Here is a 27267-nt window from a genome sequence, read left to right on the forward strand (position 1 = left end):
AGCAGTTACATTTTTCATATTATTGTTTTCAGTTAGTTCATCATAACTGCTTTTCCTAATTTCATGTTCCTCTCTAAGGTTGGTTATTATACTTTTTTAAAATTCTTATATCTGTTTTTACTAGGTCCTGTAAGTTGTATTTCTTTTTCGCTCATGATTCTCTCCTGTCTTAAAAGCTTCCCTGAAGGACGTTTTTCCCTATTGTTTCTAACAGGCATTAATATCCCTTTGGAAGAACACCAAAAGCTAAGTCCTAATTAGGTAAATTTGGAAGCAGGGCCCAATCTCATTTTATTAAATTCCTGTTTCCCCCTAGTTCCTTTACCTGAGCGCTCCTCTTGTTAGAGGCAGCCGCCCTCTGATGGCATTCCCTGTGTGAGGTGGCATTCGGGGGTCTGTCAGCACAGCTATATTATTGGCTCCTGTCCCTGCCTGGCTCTGTGCCTTTAAGTTGACCAGGAAGATCTGGCTTTCCTGTTCCAGGGCCTGGGTAGGAATTCTTTCTGCCATTTTAGCTTTAGGGCACTGAGGATGTACTCCTGGAATTGGAGTGTTTTGTTTTTTAAGCATGTTATTTTGGGTTTGTTTTCATAAGCTCCAAACCTAAGCCAAACTCTACAGTTGCAATGAGAGAGGCTCCATCCAGCCCAGTCTCACCCCCTCATGCTGGTCAGCTCAAACAGGGTGCTATGGGCGGGGAACAGTGCCGCCAGAAAGCTTGCCCGTCTGTGTGTTCTTCCGTTATCCCTTGCATACCACTCTTTTCCTCCATGCTGCTCAGCTTCTCCCAAGTATTCACCACTTCCTATCGCCGCAAAGGTTTCTCTTGGATTTTTAGTTGATAATTATGACCCTGAAATTTACTGGCCTCCTTTTTTAACTCCTGACATCTTCAGAGTTGTATTTTAGTTTCTGTCAATGGTCTGTGCTACCAATTGTTCCATCTTCCACTAGGTAATTTTAAGGTGAGAGAAGGTTCCTTGGAGAAACTTACCTACACAGCACAGGAAGGTCATGAGGCAGAGAAGAGCAAGCTGATTTTCTTCCAACCTAAACCTTCCAATTTGGGCCGTGCATGATGGCTCACACCTGTAATCCTAGCACTTTGGGAGGCTGAGGTGGAAGGATTGCTTGAGGCCAGGAGTTCGAGACCAGCCTGGGCAACATAACGAGACTCCATCTCTACAAAAGAAAAAAAAATTATCCAGGCATGGTGGTGTACATTTTTAGTCCCAGCTACTCAGGAGGCTGAGGTAGGAGGATCACTGGAGCCCAAGAGGTTGAGGCTACAGTGAGCCAAGATTGTGCCACTGCATTCCAGCCTGGGCAAGAGAGCAAGACCTCATCTCAAAAAATTAATTTATCAGTTTAAATTTAAAAAAAATTTGTCCCTTCCTTACCTCCCCAGAGTCACAGGAAAAGAGATCACAGGGCGTGTGTGCTCCAGTCACATACTAGAAATGGGAAGAGAACGGAGGCCACTCTGAGAGCAAGGTCACAACAGGGGGGAGCTGAAAGGGGAAGCACTCTAGGCCTTCTTGAATAGAAGTGCTTCCCAGTTGAGAGCACACCAGTCCCATTGGCGAGACTCCCTAAACAGGTGGCATGGCCTTGTTCCATACAGGAAAAATTTCTATCTCTTCAGAGCAGGTGTACAGAGAGGGACTACTATCATACAGGCTGACAATATTTAACTCCCAGGATAGTAGCTCAATAAAAGTCCTTAATAACTCTTGGGGGCAGAAGAAAGGTCCTGAGATCTGCTTTCTTTTCCTTCTGTTCTTCCACAGAGATTTAATCGCATACTAAAGGATCATGAAATACTTGAATGAATGACACCTGAAGGCACATTCCCAACTCTGCAGTCTTTTCCAAGTCCAGTTCCAACTTTTCAGTCAGCCTACTTAAATGAGTCCACTAGGGTATCCCACTACTATGTAAACTCTGAGTATCTAGAACTTCCCTGATACTTTTCCGCTGTCAATATTCTTCTTGCCTTTTCCATTTATGTTTAGACCCTCATTCTCCCAGTCACCCAAATTTGAAACCTCAGAGTCATTTTTGAAGCCACTTTTATTTGGAGCCCTCTGAGTTTTTGTTTTGATTTTCATCGTCCTTTCCCTAGATCATATTCAGATATATATAAAACATACTTTGGGCAATCCAAATTAATGTTTTTAGGAACAGCCTCAACCATGCTCTTTTTTATATCAAAAACTTTTAACATCTCCTGTTGCTTAGAGCTGGCTGTGACATTACAAGTTTGTTACTGTGGCGTGTAGAGGCACGCTGTCAGCTGGCCCTACTTCATTCTGAATATACCCACTTTCCCATGAAGAGGTGAATGTTTCCTTCTCTACATAATAATTTTTTTCCTGTCTTCCCTACACATGGAAGAGAGCCTGGAGAATCCAATGTCCTTTACATAGTTCCCTTTATACTCTAGGTACGAACCTTATCAAACGGATTCTGCTTCTTAACAGTGAATAGTCAAAAATGAATGAGAATGGCAATGTTACTTTCTCTTTTTTTTTTTTTTTTTTTTTTGAGACAGAGTCTTGTACTGTCACCTCAGCTGGAGTGCAGTGGCACGATGTCAGCTCACTGCAACCTCCATCTCCCTGGTTCACGCAGTTCTCCTGGCTTAGCCTCCCGAGTAGCTGGGATTATAGGTGCACATCACCACACCCAGCTAATTTTTTTTTGGAATTTTAGTAGAGACTGGTATTTGGCCAGACTGGTCTTGAACTCCAGACCTCATGATCCACCCACCTCAGCTTCCCAAAGTGCTGGGATTACAGGCATGAGCCACTGCACCCAGCCAAATGTGTCTGTCTTGTAACATTTCCATTTATTTAGTTCCACTACCTTCTTTTTTTTTTTTTTTTTTTTTTTTTTTTTTTTTTTTACTGTGAATATACTTTAGCCATTTTTGTTTACAATTGAAACTGTGGGAATTCAAAATTAACATCCTTGTCCGTGAGCTTCTTATAGACACCAGAAAACGTTTCAGCCTTGCATTCCGTGTTGTTCTCTTACGCTTTGTCCAAATGAACCTTTATGAACCTTTTTTAAATTTACTTAAACTGCCATCCAGTTTCACACAGATTCTCTTGCCCACAATTTCACTTGGGAAGATCAAGTCCTCAAAAATTGTGTCATATACAGCTCCTGGGATGCTTTTGCTTATTTTTTGTGTGGCTTTTTCAAGTTGGCTTAGGCAGAATTCTCTGAGCAATAAAGACAGCATGCTTCCCACTGAACTTTTTCTCCAATTCACGTACTAGCCGGAGTTGGATTTTCTGGAAAGATTTCAATTGAGGAACAGGAACAAAGATTATGATCGCTTTCAGGCCACTACCAACTTAGGCTCCTTGGCTGCTGTAATACTCAGCTTCCTGAGCTGAGCCTTGAGGTCCGAGTTTATCTCCAGCTCCAGAAGAGCCTGGAAGATGCCAGACTCTTCTAACTCGTTTGGTTTCTTACTGTTGGGCTTCACAGTCATGGTGTTTGAACTGAACATGGCCTTCTCCTTGCTAAGCACCAGCTTAGGAAGAGCCTGCTACCAGTTTTAAATCTGCTATGTGCTGAGTACAGTGCTAGGTTCAACATAACTAGAAGATATTTTCTGAAGAGAAAATGAACAGCAGTATTGTAGATAAACTAAGCTTTCTGGTGTGAATACCATAATAAATATCTATACTAGGCGGAGTTTCCTTTTTAGTGCCTTTCATAGGTCTATTTGCTAATTAGTGCACACGTGCACATATATGTATAATCAAATACACACCATCAATAGAAACGGTCCCTATTTAAACTACTTATCTGAATCATTGAAACAGACAGCAGTATGTTTACCTATAACCACATAAATTCCACAAAAGAGAAGTTTTATATCTAAAATGCATTGCAGAAAGGAAATATTTTTTAAATTTGCTTTCCTTTTTTGTCCTATGGAAAGGCTATCTGTATTTTAATTCTGTAGACTCCATCCCTATATTGTAAGGTCTCCTGAATGCCCACAACTGCACAGTATATCAACAGATGTAGGTTTTGGAGGCTAGGAGAGCTCTCACTCATCAGTCATTTGAATAGCGCGATTTCTTACCAAAAGTGGTTGAATGTTTCATTATGTACCGTATTGCTAAGTATCATTTTTTAACACTTGCCATGTAAGCTGCTGTTTTCATTCCAGTAACAAGTTGATGGTGAGTTTCTAGAGTAATTAAAAATATTTTGTAGTTTTGTATATCAGGTTTTTTTCTTTTGCTCTATCTTAATTTCTTCTCAATGTAAAATTTTATAAATGAACCTGCCAAATTTTAGTTCAGAAGGATTCAAGTAAGATCTTCTAGTTTACGTTGTTCTCTCCTTTTGTAATTTCTTTAAGTAGTCAACAAAATATGAGTCAGTGGGAAATACACTGATATTCACAGGAGAAATCTTAGGAAGTTTGTTGCAAAGAAAAGCACAGCAGATCCCCTCACTAATGATTCTGACCTCTAAACAGGCACCTGGAACAGACCTCAAATTTAAAGTTTGAGGAAGTTAAAGAAATTTAGTAAATACTGGGCTTGGTCACTATATAAAACATTTCAGGAGAACTAGAAAATACTATATTCCTTCATATTCTTCCTAAAAAGTTTTCTAGATTTACCTTCTAAAGGCAACTTTATAGTAATTTTTAAGTTTCCAGCATAAGTCTTTGAGATCATATTGTATTAGTATAATTTTGTGTATATGTAAGAATTTTTTAGGTTATTAATCCCAAAACACAATCCAGTAGGATAAATTATTGTATTCCTTTTGGCTACCTATAAAAAATTCCCTAAATTATCCTTTATTATATATCTATCTATATTTGTATATATATATGTACATATAATCTTCATATTTCATTTAGAAAGGTGATTCATTTAGCTAATCCCATCAAAAGAGTGCAAAACAAGCTTCATATAAGATGGACCACCTATATATTTCTTAGCTTAAATGGTAAAAATTTCCAGTGCTCTGGTCTAGTGTTCACAGGGCAGTGAGAGTTACTGCATAGCAAATAAGAAAAATAATGAGTAACATGTGCAGAAACTACAGCCAAAATAATATCTGAAAAGCATATTACACTTAGTGCACGTCTAGGTTGTATCACGAAGGACCACCCTCTGTTTGTGGAGCCACAGGGAAGAGAAAGGGACATTTACAGTACACATTTGATACGTAGTCTTTTTCCATGGAGTCTCTTCTACCAAAGAAGAAAAGGCAACAGTGGAACAGAAGAGAACTGTGAATAATTTAAATCCTGGATGCAGACCCACAAATGGTTAAAAAAAAACAATCTCAGGGAAGAAAACAGTGCCTTTATGATGTTTCAGAATTATATATTGAGTCACTATTGGCATTTGTTTAGGTTTTAGATATTCTCAGCCGTGGATATGTGATTTTTTGATAGACATAGGAAGAATTAACTTGTTGTGTGGTAAGGTAGTTCTAGACTCATATGGAAATTGTATGGATCTAGAAGCAAGTGTACCGACATCAAGAAAGCAAATAAGAGGTGCAGACACAGCAGTAGAAAAAAATATATTCTGGATAATTTTGAATGTGAAGTTAAAATTTATTATGTGCTATTTCTGTTACCTGAAGTGAATTCTCCTCTCCTTTCCAGTGCCAAGTCAAATTCTAACTTATCAAGGGAGGCCTTTTAAAGCTCATGTTGATTTCTGAAATTATCAAAGAGGGGCAATCATATCAGAAAGCTTTATGTTACACTCATTTTTAATGTCTTATAATTTTCTTTTGCTGTATTGTAACCGCCTTGTAGCAAGGAACAATTTTTTAAATGGATGCTGTAAAAATAGTGGATCTTTTTTTGCTGACTTCAGCTTGACAAACCTGAATCCCTTTCAGCCACATTCCTTCCCTACAGCCTTCTGCCAGGTACTCACAGCACGCTCTGCTCACACCCAGAAGCTCTTAGGTGTGTACATGCTCTTTGGCTTCCATGAATTGACTTGGTGCTTTGTAAGTGGGGCTTGTTCCCTAGTACGCTTATTCCTGTTGTACTTCTTGAAATAATCATCTAATTAAATATCTCATAACTCATCCAAATAATGGAATAAAAGTTATTGCTGGTAAATCTAGGTATAATGCTCTGGAAAGACTTTTTGAGTTGCTAAAAAATATTGCTGTCGAATTTTGGAGTAAACTAACTATAAACTGGGGTGAAAGGAAATGGTACATTCTGGTCTCATTTTAGTGAAGCAAACCATCAACTATGCCTGAGTGAGATTTCTGCTACAAAAACATGCAGAGTTTCAAACAGCAGACCCCTGTGCAAAGTAAGGTTCTTTGCCCTCTATCACAATTTGTACATTTATACTTTGAGTTAAATATTTTAAGAATGTGTATTTTATTTTTTATGAATCTCCACTTAAATCCAATATCTTTGTTTAGCAACCAACTGATATTTCAGAGTCATCAGAAAAGAAGGCTTTCATTATGTCTTTTGTTTTAATTTTTTATTTCCATAGGTTTTGGGGGAACAGGTAGTATTTGGTTACATGAATAAGTTCTTCAGTGGTGATTTGGAGATTTTGTGCACCCATCACCTGAGCAGTATACACTGTACCCAATTTGTTGTCCCCCTCCCACTCTTTCCCCTGAGTCCCCAAAGTCCATTGTATCATTCTTATGCCTTTTCATCCTCACAGCTTAACTCCCACATATGAGTGAGAACATACAATGTTTATCCATTCCTGAGTTACTTCACTTACAATAATAGTCTTCAGTTCCATCCAGGTTGCTGTGAATGCCATTCATTCATTCTGTTTGTGGTTGAGTAGTATTCCATCTCATTCATATATGTGTGTATCTGTATATATACACACACACATATATATTTACATATGTTTACATATAGGAATATATTTCATATATGAACATATATTTACATGTATATTTGCATATATTTACATATATATGTACATATATACACACATCTATATACATGTATATACACACATACCACAGTTTCTTTATCCACTTGTTGATTGATGGGCATTTGGGCTGGTTCCATATTTTTGCAATTGCAAATTGTGCTGCTATAAACATGCATGTCCCAGTATCTTTTTTGTATAATGACTTCTTTTCCTCTGGGTAGATACCCCATAGTGGGATTGCTGGATCAAATGATAGTTCTACTTTTAGTTCTTTAAGGAATCTCCACACTGTTTTCCATAGTGGTTGTACTAGTTTACATTCCCACCAGCAGTGTAGAAGTGTTCCCTGATCACCACATCCACACCAACATCTATTCTTTTTAGATTTTTTTTATTATGGCCATTCTTGCAGGAGTAAGGTGGTATTACATTGTGGTTTTGATTTGCATTTCTAAAGAGCTTCTGCACAGCAAAAGGACCACTCAGCAGAGAAAACAGACAACTCACAGAGTGGAAGAAAATCTTCACAATCTATATATCCAACAAAGAATAAATATCCAGAGTCTACAAGGAACTCAAACAAATTAGCAAGAGAAAAAACAATCCCATCAAAAAATGGGCTAAGGACATGAATAGACAATTCTCAAGATATGCAGATGGCCATCAAACATATGAAAAAAATGCTTGACATCACTAATGGTCAGGGAAATCCATTATGTCTTCAACCTTATTCCAAGACGGTCATCCATTTTTTTTTTTTTTGAGATGGAGTCCCGCTCTGTTGCCCAGACTGGAGTGCGGTAGCACCATCTCAGCTCACTGCAACTTCTGCCTCCCGGGTTCAAGCGAGTCTCCTGCCTCAGCCTCCCGAGTAGCTGGGACTACAGGCGTGCGCCCCTATGCCCAGCTAATTTTTTGTATTTTTATTTGAGACTGGATTTTACCACGTAGCCCAGGCTGGTCTCGATCTCCTGACCTCGTGATCCACCCACCTCAACCTCCCAAAGTGCTGGGATTACAGGCGTGAGCCAACAAGCCCAGCCAGCCATTCACTTTTAAAGCTTGGTCATGGAAGCAGATGCTCTGGCTAGTAGCAGCTGCAGTTCACTTTTGAAATGTCTCTCACTATATCGTTAATCTTTTTTTCTTAAATGGGCATTGTTGTTAATGGCAATCCTACTCTTTGTTTTTAACACCTGGTTTAACCATACAGAATAGAATGAAAATCCTCAGTCAATTTTAATTTGGGTGTTGAAAATTACAGTATCAAGCAGTGAAAGCAGTGTTTGATTGTGATCACCATGAAGAAAACTAAATTTAGTCCAACTCTTTTCTGATGCTTTTTTAAAATCACTAATATCAGCTCACCTTGCAGAGATTTCTCCTTAATCACAGGTTTAGTTTATGGAAAAAGTACCACTGTTTCCTAGTTCCATTGAACCCTTGGTGTGACTTCATAATGTATTCATACTGTTAGACTATTAAAGGGAATTTGATAAAGCTTTCAAATACTTCTCTCTATTCATGCCCATTTCCCATTCTAGATCACTTATTGGTGAGCATTCCTTTTTGACATTTACTAAATGTCAACTATAGTCCATGTTTAAACATTGACCTAGAGCCAGTGGACTTACCAGTTTATATTAACCTGGTAAGAAAAATTAAATAAAATGTGAAAATGAAATGAAAATTGCTTTGAAGAAAAATGAAGCTAACAGTGAAATAGCCTGCTAATGGCTCGATAGGCATTCATTTCCTTGCTGAGTTCACAGTTGTGTCATTTTGTACTATTGCCAGATTGTAAAAGGAAATCCAAAGAAAAAATTAAAAATAGTTTTTTCATATAGCAACCATTTATTGAATATCTATTTTGGATCAGGTACTAAAAATACAAAGAAGAGACCAATTGACTCTACAAGCAATTCACAGTCTAATGCAATGATTCTCAGACTTGAAATAAAAACCAGAGCTACTCTGGCTGAAGCAGTTCATAAGGGCAGTGGGACTCCTGAAGGCACATATCTGTGCAGAGTATCTGCCACTAAAAATTTTTCCTATGGAATGATCAGGAAAATGGACAAAGATGTATCGATTCTCTCAAAGTAATGATCTTCATTTTTAAATAGAATAGTAAATGATGTTTCAGATATTTTAGCAGATATTTATTATTAGACATCTATGCCACATAACCTTGATAAATAATGTAGCTCTGAAATGTTTTTCTTGTATCAACATCATGTACGTTAGTTAGCTCTTACTGTCTAATTATTAGCTTAACAGTTTGTTAGACCAATTTATCGTGTAGTTTTCCTATTTTCCTCTGTAGTTTCCAGTACAGCGTAGACAGTGTATTATGCCGATGCATTCCGTCTTTGAACCCTTCTGCCCTTGTCCTGATGTTTATTTCTTAAATGGCTTTAAAAAGTCTGTGAAAAGTAACTCCAAATCTAATACCAAATATGATTTTAATACAGATACTGGTGTCTTCTGTTCCCGGTCCGCATCTGTATAAGAGGTTGCTTGATTTCTACTTGACCGTTAGTGGCTTTGGAAGAAAAAGAAGCCCATGAAGCATAATCAGATATTTGGCATCTACCATGGTGTCTGAGAATTAATTTAAGTAGAGTTTTAAGCATATAGTCCATTATGTAAGATCAGATTGCAGAAGCTCAAAACTTTTACTTTCCAGCTACTGTGTAGGATTTAGTTAGTGTTTGACAGCATTTATGACATTGTTTTTAATTTGTAAGTGAAGAATTAGAAATTCTGATGTTTGTTAGGAAGTAAAGGCATTTCTGAGCTCAAATGTTATTTCTGTAACATATTAATGCAAGCATTCTGGCAGGCTAATGCTTAACAAAGCATTCTCTCTTCTAGCTGTCACCTAGGGGTTTGCCTCTGAGACTTGTTTTTATTTGTTTATTTTAATTTTTCTTAATACGGTAACCAGGTTAACAGATGAGTAAACATCTGCAAACCTAAAACTTTCTCATAAGGTTTCTTCAGAGAACTATTCATTTAGGTCTTTTGCATCTTTTATCTTTCAACACAGTGGCATTTCAAAATTCCTTTTTTCAGAAAACAGTAATTGATAATGTTTCAATTTAAGGGTTTCTCCTCTTCAAAAATCTGAAGTTGTTGAGATGGTTAAGAAACAAGTCAAAGTCGTAACGCTTGCAATCGGTGATGGAGCAAATGACGTCAGCATGATACAGACAGCACACGTTGGTGTTGGTATCAGTGGCAATGAAGGCCTGCAGGCAGCTAATTCCTCTGATTACTCCATAGCTCAGGTAAAGCGTCATTTCTGCAAAACACATCATTCCTCTCAGTCAACTGATGCTTTGAAAAGGAAAATACTAATTTTTTCCCACTCTCATTTTAGTTCAAATATTTGAAGAATTTACTGATGATTCATGGTGCCTGGAACTATAACAGAGTCTCCAAGTGCATCTTATACTGCTTCTACAAGAATATAGTGCTCTATATTATCGAGGTAATAGCAGGTTAAATTTTAAATCCTTGTCATTTGCATACATATTTAAAGAAATTTCCTTTTTGAAGACATTTTCTCATTGTTTTAATTAATCTTTTATTTGCCAACTTTTTATAAATTCTAAATGTATTAAAACAAAAAGGTGGACTGTAATCCCAGCACTCTGGGAAGCCAAGATAGGTGGATCACTTGATAGGAGTTCAAGACCAGCCTAGTCAACATGGTAAAACCTCGTCTCTACTAAAAATACAAAAGTTAGCCAGGCATTGTAGCAGGCACCTGTAATTCCAGCTACTCGGAAGGCTAAGGCAGGAGAATCACTTGAACCCAGGAGGTGGAGGTTGTGGTGAGCTGAGATTGTGCCACTCTACTCCAGCCTGGACCACAGAGTGAGACTCCACCTCAAAAAAAAAAAAAAAAAAAAAAAAGTTTGTCAGCCGTGGAGAATTATGTTTGTTTAAATTCTAGCTAAAAATGTTATGTTGCGTTGATAAGAAGTGTTGAATTAGAGTTGCTAATGAGATAATAATGTATTTAATTTTAAAAATACATTATTACTAATGTATAAATTAGTCTGTAAACTTGACTGCATTTTTAATAAAGCTCAAAAACATACAGAAGAAAGCAATACACCATGGAGGGATAATACACATGTAGAAAACCTATTTTTTAAAAAAGGTGAGGAAATGAGAAACATTGAACTAAGCTAGCACTTCTAATTCTGAGAGGAGACAAAGTAGTGCAATCAGGAAAAAAATGCAGGTAGCTTTGCTAGTATTGTTGCCTCATTGTTCCTATTATGTTTCAAAACTTAGATCTTTGTTATATACAAGGATCCCTCTCTATCCAGATCTGTTTTTATTTCTGTGTTTGGTGAGTAGCAAGAGTTCAGATGATGAGAAATTTGTCTAAAAATTATCAGAATCTTTAGTTTCTGTGTCTGGATAGCAAGGGATTTGTAGAATCCGTTTTATGTGTCAAACATAACATAATTTTTAAAATAAAAACCCGAGTCAGGAATACCACTTTTAAAAGGATGCATTTTGTTCTGTGAACAATTTGTAGCACCTACAGAGCCCAGGCACCAGGCTTAGTCCAACAACTACAAAGTAAATCAAGCATGGTTCCTGTCCTCCAGGAGCTTGCTGTATTACTTTTTTTCTCACACTGCTGATAAAGACATACCCAACACTGAGCAATTTACAAAAGAAAGAGGTTTAATGGACTTACAGTTCCACATAGCTGGGGAAGCCTCACAATCATGACGGAAGGCAAGGAGGACCAAGTCACATCTTACATGGATGGCAGTAGGCAAAGAGACAGAGCTTGTACAAGAGAACTCCTCTTTATAAAACCATCAGATCTCATGAGACTTATTCACTGTCACTAGAACATCACAGGAAAGACTTGCCTCCATGATTCAATTACCTCCCACTGGGTCCCTCCCACAACACATGGGAATTCCAGATGAGCTTTGAGTCAAACCATACCATTGTGCCCCGGCCCCCCCCAAATCTCATGTCCTCACATTTCCAAACCAATCATTCCTTCCCAACAATACCTTAAAGTCTCAACTCATTTCAGCACTAGTGTAGAAGTCCACAGTCCGAAGTCTCATCCAAAACAATGCAAGTCCCTTCTGCCTATGAGCCTGTAAAATCAAAAGCAAGTTGGTTAGTTCCTAGATACAATGGGTGTACAGGCAATGGGTAAATACAGCCACTCCAAGTGAGAGAAATTGGCCAAAATAAAGGGGCCAAAGGCCCCAGGCAAGTCCGAAATCCAGCAGGGCAGTAAAACCTTAAAGCTCCAAAATGATCTCCTTTGACCCTATGTCTCACATCCAGGTCAAGCCAATGCAAGAGGTGGGTTTCCATGGTCTTGGGCCGCTCCACCCTGTGGCTTTACAGGATACAGCCTCCCTCCCAGCTGCCTTCACAGGCCGGTGTCAGGTGTACAATGCAGTCAATGGATCTACCATTCTGGGGTCTGGAGGACAGTGGCCCTCTTCTCAGCTCCACTAGGTAGTGCCCCAGTGGGAACTCTGTGTGGGGGCTCTGACCCCACGTTTTCCTTCTCCACTGCCCTAACAGTAGTTCTCCATGAGAGCCCGGTCCCTGCAGCAGACTTATGTCTGGGCATCCAGGCATTTCCATACATCTTCAGAAATCTAGGCAGAGGTTCCCAAACCCCAATTCTTGAATTCTGTGCACTCATAGGCTGAATACCACCTGGAAGCCACCAAGGCTTGGGGCTTGCACCCTGTGAAGCCACTGCCTGAGCTCTATGTTGGCCCCTTTCAGCCATGTCTGGAGTGAGTGGGATGCAGAGCACCAAGTCTCTTTGCTGCACACAGCACAAGTACCCTGGGCCTGGCCCAGAAAACCACTTTTTCCTCCTAGGCCTCTGGGCCTGTGATGGAAGGGGCTGCCATGAAAACTTTGCCATGAAAACCCTGGAGACATTTTCCCCATTGTCTTGAGGAGTAACATTTGGCTCCTCGTTACTTATGCAAATTTCTGCAGCCAGCTTCCATTTCTCCTCAGAAAATGAGATTTTTCTTTTCCATTGCATTGTCAGGCTGCAAATTTTTTTTAACTTTTATGCTCTGCTTCCCTTACAAAACTGAATGCCTTTAACAGCACCCAAGTCACCTCTTGAATGCTTTGCTGCTTAGAAACTTCTTCCACCAGATACTCTAAATCATCTCTCTCAAGTTCAAAGTTCCACAGATCTCTAGGGAAGGGGCAAAATGCTGCCAGTCTCTTTGCTAAAACATAACAAGAGTTGCCTTTGCTCCAGTTCCCAACAAGTTTCTCATCTCCATCTGAAACCACCTCAGCCTGGATTTCATTGTCCATAGCATTATCAGCATTTTGGTCAAAGCCATTCAACAAGTCTCTAGGGAGTTCCAAACTTTGGCACATTTTCTTGTCTTTTTCTGAGCCTTCCAAACTGTTCCAACCTCTCCCTGTTACCCATTTCCAAACTCACCTCCACGTTTTTGGGTATCTTTTCAGCAGCACCCCACTCTACTGGTACCAATTTATTGTATTAGTCTGTTCTCACACTGCTGATGAAGACATACCCAAGACTGGGCAATTTACAAAAGAAAGAGGTTTAATGGACTTACAGGTCCACATAGCTGGGGAAGCCTCACAATCATGACGGAAGGCAAGGAGGAGCAAGTCACATCTTACGTGGGTGGCAGCAGGCAAAGCAAGAGAACTTGTGCAGGGGAACTCCCCTTTTTAAAACCATCAGATCTTGTGAGACTTATTCACTATCACAAGAACAGCATTGGAAAGACTTGCCCCCATGATTCAATTACCTCCCACTGGTCCCTCCCACAACACATGGGAATTCAAGATGAGATTTGGCTGGGGACACAGCCAAACTGTATTACTTGCCAATGGAAATACAATGCAAGCCACATTAGCAAAAAGAAAAAGAAAAATTAATGTCAGAATATTTTATCTAGCTCAATGTATTCAAAAGATTATCATTGTCACCTGTAATCACTGTAAAAAAAAATATTAATGAGATATTTTACATCCTTCATCCTAAGTTTTCAAAATCTGGAGTATATTTTACATTTATACCACATCTCGATTTAGACTAATCACATCTAAGTGTTCAAGAGCACGTGTGGCTAGTGGCTACCATGCTGGGCAGCACAGCAATGGTAGATAAGTGAACTGAATGGTTAATCAAGGCATAATAAATATGTTATTTGCCTTTTTTTAAAAAGTGGCCTTTTTATTGTCAGAAGCTATATTTATAATAATTATAGGTGTTATCAGTTTCATGTTCCTGTTGGAGCTCTGCAGATCATGACAATGGCCTTCCCATTGTTAAGAAACCTCCATCTCCCACTCCTGTCAAGGACCCACCACACCCTCATAAATCTGCCGAGGGTTCCCTTACAAATAGATGTTTATTCCTGCCACTTTACCATTTTATCTGTTAACTGTTTCTACACATCTGTCAAAAAAGATACAGCCAGGCCAGGTGCGGTGGCTCACGCCTGTAATCCCAACACTTTGGGAGGCCGGGGCGGGTGGATCACAAGGTCAAGAGTTCAAGACCAGCCTGGCCAACATGGTGAAACCCCGTCCCTACTAAAAATACAAAAAATCAGCCAGATGTGATGGCAGTCGCCTATAATCCCAGGTACTCAGGAGGCTGAGGCAGGAGACTCGTTTGAAACTGGGAGGCAGAGGTTGCAGTGAGCCAAGACCACACCACCGCGCTCCAGCCTGGGCAACAGAGCAAGACTCTGTCTCAAAAAAAAAAAAAATCCAGCCGTCTCCTATATGGAAATCATATTCTATCCTTTACTCTGAGAAGTAACAGTATAAACAAAGTCAGTATGTTGACACTTTCATTGGGGGCTGGTGTGTATTTGCTTCACCTGTTCTTTGTGCCTCTGTCAGAATGCTTATCTCCTTGTTAAATGTTGACTGAGCATAGTTCTTATGAGTCAGGCTAGTAAAATTGAAACTTAGTTTTGAAGTGTACAGGCAGTTTTATATAATGGTCACTAAAAAGGTTACAACCTGTTAGATAAAATAACCTAATACGTGGAAATATAAACAAGGTACTTAAATGAACTTACTCATTCATTACTGCTAGATTTGGTCTGGAATAGTCTGTATTTTGAAGCAAAATGTACTTCTAAAATAGCTTATGAGATCCAAAAAAATATTCTTTGTTGTTTATATAAATGTGTAGTTCTTTTCTAAAGTTAATTATTTTTCTATTCTCAATCCCTTCTATATATCTAGCTTTTCTATTTATATGTTCTTCTCATTCCAGAACACTGACATTCAAACAAATATCAATTTATACAGTTTACTTACATAGATTTATCAAGATACCAGGAATTTAAAGCCACTGCCAGCAATAAATCTGCTTATAAAAAGATAATTTTATAAAATAAGAATGCTCAACTTGTCGCTTTTTAAATCTAAATTGACAACAATGAAGTAGACAAAATTTATGTACTAATGAGAAAATAAAAACATTAAACTCAAATGAAAACAATCTTCATGCCATGTTTCACGCCCAGCATTATGTGGTTTGTGGTTGATTAACCCTAAACTTCACTTGCCTTTGATTTTAAAACCTCTTCACGAGATATTTGACACTGATCAAATTCTTTACACATTGAAAAGGAAGTGAGTTCTAAACTTTACTTGAAATCTCATTTTTATTTTTCTCAACAGTTTGTGGAAATGTGTTTTGAATATAATTCAACTGTCTTGGAAATGACCTTTTAAATCAATTCCCAGATACCCAACTTTTGCCAGCTAAAACAAGTTCTGCAGATGTTAATGGCTCATGTCAATACTGTGAATGAATAGACAGAAAACACATCATTGAATGTCTCTAGTGAGGACAACTGCCAGTCTCGAATCTCTCCTTTCAGTTTTTTGTGCTGATCAGGCGTGGGAGCAGAGGACTCATTGACTATTTGTAAGCTGCTGTTTAATATGCAGAAATGCTCCATCAGGAAAATGAATGTAAAGCTTTAGCTGCCACGCCTCTACTGGGAGGTGGAATTTAGAAAATAATGCCAGGAGAAGCAGGTCTAAAATTTCTTTGCTAATAAAGGAATAGTCTTGAACACTATGCGTTTTATGGATTAAAAACTACAAACACTGCTTTTCTCGTTGCTATATTGCTTAGGAATGTCACTATCTAGATATTCCATGGCTGTAAATTACAGCCAGACGAATACAGATTTGTCAGATCGTTGTATAAAGCTCTTCCTTACAGGAGCTGCCCAGGGGCAGCTCTAGGTGTTCGTTTAAATTATTGGCTCTTTTTAAAGAGAGATTTTTTTATTTCTCTGATATGTCTGACTCCTTCCTCGTAAAATAAGGCCTTTACTTTCAAATGATTGGCCATATCCAAGTTTTCTGGGAAGATCTCAAAACCAAGTTGTGTTTCTAATTTCCAGAAGCTTTGATAAAAGTCAATAAGGTGATACTGTCCCAGCAAGTGGTGCTGGGAGTTGAATTCCCTGTGAATTTAAATAAACTAAACACCTCCCCAGAGGGATTGGTGTGTTCTTTCTGAATCCATGGCTCTGGTTGAATCAGAGGAGGTACTTTTATGTATTTAGGATAATGTAGGTGTTGTTTTATTTTGCATGGGATATGTTCCTAATATTAACTACAATCTCAGCCTAACTTGAAATCCGCCTGCCGGTAGACTACTTCACTGTTAAAGACCTTCTCTTTCTCCTTTAAGATATGTAAACTTGAATGTCAAAATATTGGTGTGAAAATGTAAGGTACCCTCTTTAAAGTTTCTGTTCTTACCTAGTCATTTGTTCTTCTTTAAAAGTAAATTAAAATATTAACTCTTAAAAATTCAGGAAGTACATTTCTAAAAACATGTTCACCTACCTTTCAGTAGGAAAAATAAAATGATAAAAATGTGTTGATAGCTTTCCACTTAAAAACTGCCATAAAGCATAAAGCAGTTCATGCATTTTAAAATACACTTTGGAAACAAACATGTTTCCTTGCAAATTATTTCAAATTTGAAACTTGTAAATATTGATTTGAAGGAGGATCTTAAATTTCAAGCTCATAGTAGCCTTTGAATCAGCACCAAATATTAGGTACAAAGAAGCTAAGGGACCATTCATATTTACTAATGTTTGCCCACACACAAACTAACATAAACTTCTCATTGTACAGTATTGATGATTGCAAATGCATTTAGAGCTACAACCTTTGAGCCAAATCATGTCCGTTAGACGAATTTGGTATGCAGAGCGCTTCGGCTTTCTTCAGACCAACAAAGGTTAGACTGTGTCTTCATAGATTAGAGAGGCCATAATTGAAAGTTTGTTTTGAAATTCCTTATATTTCCATCATACCTTAAGAAATCTGAAAGAGCTTTTTAGAATGAATTACTACAGTAGATCACAGTTGCCTTCGTGGAAAATAGCCCCATCACTCTGAGTATCCCAAATAGGTATTTACATAATCCACATCTCAGGCCAAATGTGAAAACACAATAGAGAGCATTAATGTCTGTTTTGTCAATTTGTGTATACTCGCCAGGAAAGAAGAAACTTCACTTCATGTGAAGATACTCAGTTCTTTTAAAGTTTGCAGGCATCAAATGATCTGGCTGTTTGTTTAGGGCAAATTATCAAAAATTTGCCATAAATACATGTAGCAAAGCAAGTAAGAATTTCAGATTTGACTCTAATTTCTCTGCTTTTGTTTTATTGTTGTAGTTAATATGTGTTACAGCTCTAACACAATTTGGACATATTTTTAATGTGCTGTTGCTACTTTGTTTTCTTTTCCATCTCATAAAGCAGACATTAGTTTTTAGACATGCTCAATCATTCCTTTCCACTATAAAAAGGAAGATCAGTATGGGTACAGAACCTGTTCATAGGGAGGCCAGCCTGGGTACATATTGATAAATGGTGAATTTGTAGCAATTCATGCTTCCATAATGAGGTTAAATGAGACGTGAAGTGTAGCAAATTCCCTGCAACTCTGATTCAAAATTTCACTTGAGCCGCATGTCAAGACTGCTCTCCTCTAACAGTTTTGTGGTTGTCGTTGTTGTTAGGTTTTGTTTTTGTATTTGTGCTTATGTAATCTCATTGCTGGGCCAGGCTTTGTACTCTCCCAGATGCATTTGATTTTTAGTTATACGTCAGGTCTGCTTTTTAAAAACTATAATGTAGGTACTATTGTTTACTAATAGTCACTTTAATTTTTCTTATGTTTTAAACATGCTGGAGAAACTTTTGTCCATATTGTCCCTTAATTTTGTTTCCAAAGTTAAGATTTCTCTTTTAAAGAGAATTGTAAAATATGTAAGAACATCATGCTCTAGTCAAGATAGGGTTTTATCAGTGAATAAAATTTAAGTAAAATATTTTAATATATAACCTCAAATTTAACATTCCAGCAGCAGTGATTATCAAGAACTATGAAGAAAACTCATGTACTTTGACCTATTCCACCTTGAGAATTCACCCTAAGGAAAAAGAGATATGTATGGTTTCAGTTTAGAGTTATTTATAATAGCAAACAACTGGAAGCCAGCTAAAGGTCCAAAATAGTTACATCCGCATTGTAGAGGTTATACATCCATTAACATCATTTTAAAGGATATGTGACAACTTACGAAAATGCATATTACATAATATTAAGGGGGAGGAGCAGAGTGTGACACTCTCTGTATGCAGGTTTCCAGTAAGGTAAATTTGTGAATTTAAGTGAACTATACAACCAGTGCAGATGAAAATAGTGATTGTATTATTGCAGGAAACTCTTTCCTAAATAAACAAGTGTTACTTTTATAATTTTAAAAAACAATCTTTAAATAACTGCATCCTGATATTTTTAAGGGAATTGAAGCTATAAAAATTTAATGAGATACACATATATTCTCTAAAAGTACCATTAAGAAAAACAAGATTGTTTCTCATTTTTCAATCGTGATTTCCTGTTCATATATTTCTTTTTTGATTCAGCAAGCGGGACCACTTCTGACATAAATAACAAATACCCTATGAAAGCATCTCTTTGAATCAGAAAGTAAACCAAAGAAATGTCATTTTCAAAAGAATCATGAGTATAATATGTTAATGCTCCTATTATGCAGCAGTTGAGTATACAACAGATTCTAAGCAATGCATTTATGTTTTTGTATTCTAATTTTGGGGGTTTTGGGTTTTTTTTCCTAGATCTGGTTTGCCTTTGTTAATGGCTTTTCTGGACAGATCCTCTTTGAAAGATGGTGTATAGGTCTTTATAACGTGGTAAGTTTAGGACATTTGATAATTCCTGTTTCATTGAATACTTGGAGATAAAGGTTCACCCTGCATTTGGCTGCTTGACATAATGACCAGTTTCTGTGCTTTAGATGTTTACAGCAATGCCTCCTTTAACTCTTGGAATATTTGAGAGATCGTGCAGAAAAGAGAATATGTTGAAGTACCCTGAATTATACAAAACATCTCAGAATGCCCTGGACTTCAACACCAAGGTAGGACGTGGTGCCCTGGCTGGGACATGTTTGGTGGGTCTGTTTTTACTGCCCTCATTACATGGGGCATGTGGTTTTCCAAGGCCAAGGATATACTAGCGTGAGACAACTCCAGGGTACTGACTATGGCAAGTCATATTTCTTAAGGTTCTGATACAGGCAGAGAAGGTTTTTTGTTGGTTAGTTGAGTTTGGGGTTTTTTGTGCGTTTTACAATTAAAATGTAATCAAATTCACTTGGGTTTGCAAGGCAGCAGTAAAGCTGGCCTGATGTATAAAAATCATTGTCCTTTTGGTTCTCCGGCCTTCTGTTTTTCAGTGCTGTGGTGACATGCTCACTCCTCACAGGGGCTAGTCATCTAGGACTGGTAAGGACTGGCTTTATGTGTGTAAAGGAGTGAGAAGTATTTTATTGTTCCTTAACTAATTTTCCATTTTGTGAAATATCTTTGTCCTCATTAGAATTTTAGATCGATTGTGTCAGGCATTAAAATTACAGTCTCTGGGAAATAGTACTCAGTATTTCCAAGCCATAAAATTAAAAATACAAGATAAAATATCCAACAGTTTATCTAAAATCACATTCTGGGTGTGATCCAATAGCATTTATCCTAGACACACACACACAAAAAAAATCATTTTCTGTATGGTTTACTTTCCTGCAATTATATATTCTAAAGTGTTTCCATTGGTAACAATTTCTTGTTTAATGTGAATGAGGAGGAAAAAATTTAATATTACAACAATCAAAGTAGGTGTCATTTTGTAACTAACATTTGTATATTTTATTGGTGTTATGAAAGCAACAAATAAAATACACCTTCACAGAATTGTTTCTGTTTAATATCGTGCATGTTTATTAGCATGTTACTGATAATTAGATATAATCTTAACTCAATGTCTTGAATTTAGTACAGTTAATGTAGGATATTTTAAATATTTAGGAATTCATAAAGCTTTTCAATGGCATTTTCTATATGCCAGGAGAATAAGTGAAACAGGTGTTTTGGTGCCTTTAACCTCACAGCATAAATGATAGTGCTAGGTTTATGGACAAGACGTTATTCTTCTTCTGAGATGTGATCTTCATGAACACACTGTGCCTATGTATCCAGCTGTACACACGCATACAACTTGGTGGCACTGTTTTAAGTAAATGAATTTGGCTAGCTCAGAACAGACAGACTGAAGGTTTATTTAACTTATGCCATTGGTTCCAAAAAGTATTTTTAGTGGGCTCTCTTAAAACTAATACTATTTATAATATGCAGTATCTCTGCTTTCATTTTTAAATGTTTAACTTTTGGATTTTTAAATTTATTTGTGATGCCCAGTTTGTATTAAATTTCATCACATTGCTGTAATGTTTTTCATTACCTGTGGTGGGCATTTGCAAATGATGGCAAGCCACAATCAGACTGTGGCCTCTGGTTCCCCTGAAAAAGTGATCTGAGAGCTGGGGAAGTTTCAGGCCTACTAGTTTATTAACAATAATTCTCACCAACCAACCTCAGCCACAGGCCTAGTCTACCAAAGCGTGGGCTCCATAGTACTGTCTCTGAAGTTAGCCTCCAGCCACAAACTTGGCCGTGCCATTCTTGCTTAAAAACATAAATTGATCCTCATAGAACTACCCAAAATCATTCCTGCAAAGGCACATTCTTCTGTACATGGCAAGTTGGACACATTTTGGTGGCCAGGAAAAGCGTTTAGTGGGTAGTATATTGTTTTAATGTGCGGGCATCATTCCTTGTATCTTTTATTGTTGAAAAAAGTTTTTCATTATCTATTGAGCCCAAGCATTCAGACAAGTCATCAGATCAACCCAAAACGGTTATACAATTTCTATACCCATTTGAGTATAGTTTATATACATGAGTTGCCAACTCTGTTTTACAGGGTTTATGGATTTTTCTAGTGATTTCAGTGAAAAGTCTTTGATTCAATCTAATATAAGTGTTTGAAAATTCAGGGACAAATGGCTACAAAATGCATAGTTGTATACACAGCAGTTGCTGGGGGTTCCAAGTGCGGGAGCATTGTTGCCCTGAATGATGATGCTTACGTTTGTTATGGTAAAAAGGGTCGGAGGTTCTGAGGTCGTGACAGGGGTTAAAGGATTAGCATGTGACAATAAGTATCAGTCAGGAAAATGGAAAAGTAGAACTAATTTTTCTTGCACCCACCTGTGCTTTCTGTCAAATAAAAACTTGCGGTAATGACATAGTGAGGAGAAGAGACAAAGGTTAATGAGTAACACAAGTTCAAATGTGTAATGTATTGGAGCGTAAATTGGATCATACAATCCAGTGTGGCTGGGAGAACTAACAAAAGAGATTGAGCTCACAGTGGAAAATTTTGGGAGGCAGGCAACTTAATTTCTGTTGTTTGAACAGCTTAAAACTATTAATACATGCCAATTTTATTTAGCATAAGTTTTGTTTGCAAGAAGCACTTTTAAATGACAAAACTACAACTGTTCAGAGGGGCCATAAGAATTCTAAACAGTTTTTCTATAACTTAATCTTTCACATCCATGTTACAAAGAAAGTACCAGTGATGCTTGCTCTCTTGTTCTTAAAATACAATAGATATAAAAAGTGGTAACTATTATATGATGTTATAATTATACAAAACTTGGTATTAACAGGTGTTAAATTGTGAAAGCCTTTAGTAAAGTCATAGTCACAGTGCTTTATTTGTATGATTATATAATTTAAATGTTATACTGGCTATAACAAGTATATATCTTGATACCCTGCAGAGTATAGAATAGAGTATCTTTATATCTCTTGATAAGAGAAAGCATTACATCTTTAGCATTGGAAAGTTTATAGTTGGACACGGGGAAAAGAAAGGGATTTCCCCAAATTATAATCTTTTAAAAGTCTGTTCTTCTGGAATTATGAAAACAGTTGCACTTAAGGAATTTCAGAATCTGCATTTTTTTATTTTAAATTTTATTTTCTTTTTCAGGCAGAAATTTAAATTTGTTTTTTGAGAAGCAGAAAAAAATTCAAGTGAAGCTGAATTTTGAGAAACATAAAAATAAATAAATGACCCATGAAAGTCTAAGAGGCAGAAAGTGTCTGTCAGTTCTATTAATTCACAGTGGTGGCCCGACAGAAACACATTTTGTGAATCTAGCTCATAGATAAAAGGAAAGGTCAGAGTTCACAGAGCTAGTTTATCGCAAATGGTTCTCATGGATTTTTGTTTTCCCTCAGGTTTTCTGGGTTCATTGTTTAAATGGCCTCTTCCACTCAGTTATTCTGTTTTGGTTTCCACTAAAAGCCCTTCAGTATGGTAAGTAGAAGGGATATGAATGCAAAGAGATGACTTTTTACTTTTTTAGAAAAATAACTCATTGTCAATGTATGTTAAAAAGTATAGCAGTTTCATTGTATGATATTTCTCTTAACCTAAAATGCATGCATCCAAAAATTGTACACACTTTGAAGATTTTTATTATTCCTTTGGGAGCAAAGTGATTTAATATATGCAAAGCCTTTCTTCTTTACTTCTCAGGTTTTCCAAAGTTGCAGAGAGTTAAATTTTAGGACTTTTTTTCCCCTCTGTTGATGTATAGTTTGAAGACAATAAGTGCTAATATTTTATGTAGCCTATTTATTATACCTATGAGGCTTGTATCAAGCCCTTTATACTGAAACTAATCAGACATGCTGGTATTTTCAAGTATACTTGAGCCAGTGTTTTGGATGAGGTTTTTAATGTGTTTTTATGTTCATCTTGGAGTATTAGCTTTTCCTCTGCTCATTTTGAGGGGAGTGATTTTATTCTCTCGGTTTGGAGAGAGAGGATCATGGTGCATTTCCTATACACATAAAAGTGATTAAATAGCTACTTTAGAAAAGAGATCCCTGTGATTCTTAAGCTGGTGCTGCTCTGTCTTGGAGCCGACTTTGCGTTGAGATCCTGGGGAAGACACCAACCATTCAGTGTGCCTGCTTCAATACTACGGGAATCAAAAACACAACACACAGTACACCCAAGGAATTGTCAGTCCTTTATAAGTACAGGCCATACCTACCGTCTATCAGTTAACGGTTGCCAAGAGAAGAGAGTGCTGCCTGCTGCTGCCCACTGTTGATCTCTCCATAGGTAGCCAGAGTGATCCCTGCAAAATATGAATCGGGCCAGGTGCCTCCCTCCTCAGAAGTCCATAAAGATTTAGCATACTTAGAACAAAATCCTCCACCTCCAAATTGTTCCCCATTCTTAACAGATACTCAAATTGACTCTCTCCCCGCCCATGCCTCAGGTCTGTGCTCAAGAAGCCTTCCCAGATCATCCTGTCCAAAAGAGCAACCACCGCCTGCCCCCACTGCTCCTAGGCTCTATTCCCTTGTCAGTCTGTATGTCTTCATGGTACTTGTCAATCAAGTTTTGATATGTTTGTTTCTTTTATATGGTCTTTCTCCTCTTTTAGAATTGAAATTTCAGAAGGGCGAGTAATTAGTAGTTTCATTGCATTCACAGTGCTTAGAACAGTGCGTAGCTTGTAGTAGGCACTCAGCAAATTGTGAATGAATTACCAAGAGCATGTGGCATAAGCAAGGTGAGTATTGCAAAGAAGCCAGTGGTTTCATATTCTAGCTAAGATTTTAATATCCTTTATTGATTGCTCAGTAAATTACAACAGTAAATACTTTTCAATGTCTAGGCCATGGAATGAGCATGGTAAGAATATTTAATTAAAGTGTAGAATATTGACCGAGGAGGCCAGGAAAATTACAGTGAGTTAGTTTGCTTGCTTGTTTGTTTGTTTGGCTTATATAATTCACATACCATAAAAGTTATCTCCTTTAAAGTGTACAATTCAGTGGTTTTTTAGTATATTCACAGAATTATGCAGATGTCACCACTATCTAATGCCAGACATTCATATCATCCAGTAGAGAAACCCCATATCCATTGGCAATCACTCCCTGTTTCTCCACACCTTCCCTACCAGACCCTGGCAACTACTTATATATATGTTTATTTTGTCTCTGTGGATTTACCTATTCTAGACATTTTATATAAATGGAATCATTATGGGACCATGGTTCATCCATGTTGCAACTGGAATCAGTACTTCCTTTTTATGGCTGAATAATATTCCATGGTATAGATATACCACATTTTTTAATCTATTCATCATTTGATGGACCTTCAGATTGTTTCCGCCTTTTGGAGCAACAGGATATGGAGGTCAGACATCCTGACCTCAGACAAGCTCTCCAAGTAAAATTTATTTTCAAAACGCAAAATCAATATAGGTTTGAAAGACAAGGCATGCCCATCTATGAAACTGCTATTGCAACCTTCTAAATTAGAAAAAAAGAAATTAAATATCAAAAATCACTTAAACCAGATAGCATCCGAAACACCTTAGCAATGACAGGATTTGAAAGGAATTCCCAAGTGACTTCATCTTCGAGAGAAGCAGTTCCTAGATCCATCATTATGTTTCTCTGGAAAGCCACACAGCTATCCAGCTTCAGTCAAGGCAGTTCACAGGAGTGCTGCTTATAGAGACCAAAACTAGCCAAGCCCAGGGAACACTTGCTTTCTCTTTTTAAGGGGTGAATCAACGTTTAGCATAAACTACTTGATGGTTTTTATGTTGAGGGGTTTGTAGTTGTTGTTTTGTCTTGTTTTCATTTTTAAATAAGGAGTGTTTTTAGGGAGGGAGGATACTTTTGTTTTTTGGTTTCTGAAAGGATGGGGATACTGAAGAACTTCACACATGCTATGTAATATATAGCTACATATTCATTTATTCCTTTGCCTCAGCAGTTCCGAAAGAGTAGTCTGTAGACCCTGGGAATATCCAAGACCTTTTGTCATCCACAAACAGTGGTACCACTGTGCTGTTCTTCACGGTCATGCATAGGTTTCATTTAAGAATGCGCATGAAGACACCATAAAACTAATGCTTTTTTTAAAACTTGAACCATCTTAATAATATTCTGTATTTGACAAAATAGGAAGTATTAGCATACATATAAAGCACTTCTGCATACCAAAGTGCAGTGATTGTCTCAAGGAATGGTGCCTTCTGGATTGAACCAGAGGCTGCAGAATCATGCATGGGTAAAAGATCCATTCAAAGTGCAAAGTAGGCTGGGCACAGTGGCTCACGCCTGTAATCCCAGCACTCTGGAAGCCCAAGGCGGGTGGATCACATGAGGTCAGGAGTTCAAGACCAGCCTGGCCAACATGGCGAAACTCCATCTCTACTAAGAATATAAAAATTAGCCAAGTGCGGTAGTGCACGCCTGTAGTCCCAGCTACTCAGGAGGCTGAGGCAGGAAAATCGCTTGAACCCAGGAGGTAGAGGTTGCAGTGAGCCGAGATCGTGCCACTGCACTCCAGCCTGGGCGACAGAGCAAGACTGTCTCAAAAAAAAAAAAAGTAAAGTACAAAGTAGACTGATGGATTTTAATGCAATAAAATACAGAAAGTTCATTGATATAGTTTCAGATTGATATAGTTTCAAATTCCACACTGGTAACCATCCTTTAAGAAACTGCCTCTCCCACTTTGAGAAACTACTTGTTGGCCAGGCACAGTAGCTCACGCCTGTAATCCCAGCACTTTGGGAGTCCGAGGCGGGTGGATCACTTGAGGTCAGGAGTTCGAGACCAGCCTGGCCAATATGGTGAAACCCTGTCTCTACTAAAAATACAAAAATTAGCTGGGCATGGTGATGTGCGCCTGTAACCCCAGCTACTTGGGAGGCTGAGGCAGGAGAATTGCTTGAACCTGTGAGGCAGAGGTTACAGTGAGTTGAGGTCACATCACTGTACTCCAGCCTGGATGACAGGGTGAGACTCCGTCTCAAAAAAAAGAAAAGAAAAGAAAGAGGGAGGGAGGGAGGCTACTTGTTGAGTTTTGATGTAGTATCAAAGACTATCTATCCACAATTGTTGGAAAAGATTACTAAAATACTCTTCCCCTTTATAACTCCATATCACTGTGCAGCTGGATTTCCCTTTTATATTTCACCCAAAACAACATGAGAATCCAGCTGCTTTCTGTAGAGCCAGAAATAAGAGATTGTGAAAACCCAAACAATACCGGTTTTCTCAATTATTTGTTTGCTTTGGAAAATAGTTACTTTTCAGAAAACCTGTCATTTATATTACCATGTATTAGATTTTATTTTTATGATCAATGAATACATAATTTTAAATTTTCTGTTTCAATTTCTAATTTGGTAAATATTGATAGACATAAACCACATAAAAACTTTTTGAGACCCTCAATAATTTTTTAGTGTAAAGGGATCCATAGACCAGGAAGTATGAGAATGAGTGATTTACCCAAATTATTCAAATGCTAAACATGCCTTGCACCTGATACTGCTTGGTGCTTTACATACAGAACTTCATTGTCACTTCAAAACGCCTTCAGGTTTAAGTAGCTTCACTCTTTTTAGCTAAACTGAGTTCCATAGGGATTGATTGTAAATAACCCAAAATGACACAACTGTTAATAGTAATAGAACTATGCTTCAGTGTCTCCAAAGCTCACTAGTACCACTCTCTGTGTTTCATCCCATACTTTATTCTAATATATTTTGCCCTTATATATTTGACTCTGAATAAATGTTGACTATGTGCATACATCATTGTACTACACATATCATGGATTTTAAATTTTTCAGTGGTATCAATGATTTAATTATTCAGCTCTTTCTTATTTTCACTTGATTTTATCAGTACTAGAAATTTTTGTGCATCAGCCACCACTTCCTTCATCTAAAGCCACGTTTGAAGGCAGCCAGGTACGG

At 37.6% G+C, this 27267-nt stretch overlaps 1 protein-coding gene and 1 pseudogene across 8 annotated transcripts in view; one reads left to right on the plus strand and one right to left on the minus strand.

The window, feature by feature from the left end:
* Positions 1–27267, plus strand: part of LOC105487701 (ATPase phospholipid transporting 8A1) — a 266324-nt gene that overhangs the window by 200025 nt on the left and 39032 nt on the right. For all 8 annotated transcript variants that reach the window (XM_011751245.3, XM_011751247.3, XM_011751246.3 and 5 more), the window contains 5 exons: positions 10045–10228; positions 10321–10431; positions 19166–19240; positions 19345–19467; positions 22694–22772. In XM_011751245.3, the coding sequence (XP_011749547.1) occupies positions 10045–10228; positions 10321–10431; positions 19166–19240; positions 19345–19467; positions 22694–22772 (572 nt within the window). The remainder of the gene's footprint in view (positions 1–10044; positions 10229–10320; positions 10432–19165; positions 19241–19344; positions 19468–22693; positions 22773–27267) is intronic.
* Positions 2937–3538, minus strand: LOC105487700 (small ribosomal subunit protein eS7-like; annotated as a pseudogene).

Source organism: Macaca nemestrina, chromosome 3 (genome assembly GCF_043159975.1).
Source record: "Macaca nemestrina isolate mMacNem1 chromosome 3, mMacNem.hap1, whole genome shotgun sequence".
In the NCBI taxonomy this organism is placed as follows: domain Eukaryota; kingdom Metazoa; phylum Chordata; class Mammalia; order Primates; family Cercopithecidae; genus Macaca; species Macaca nemestrina.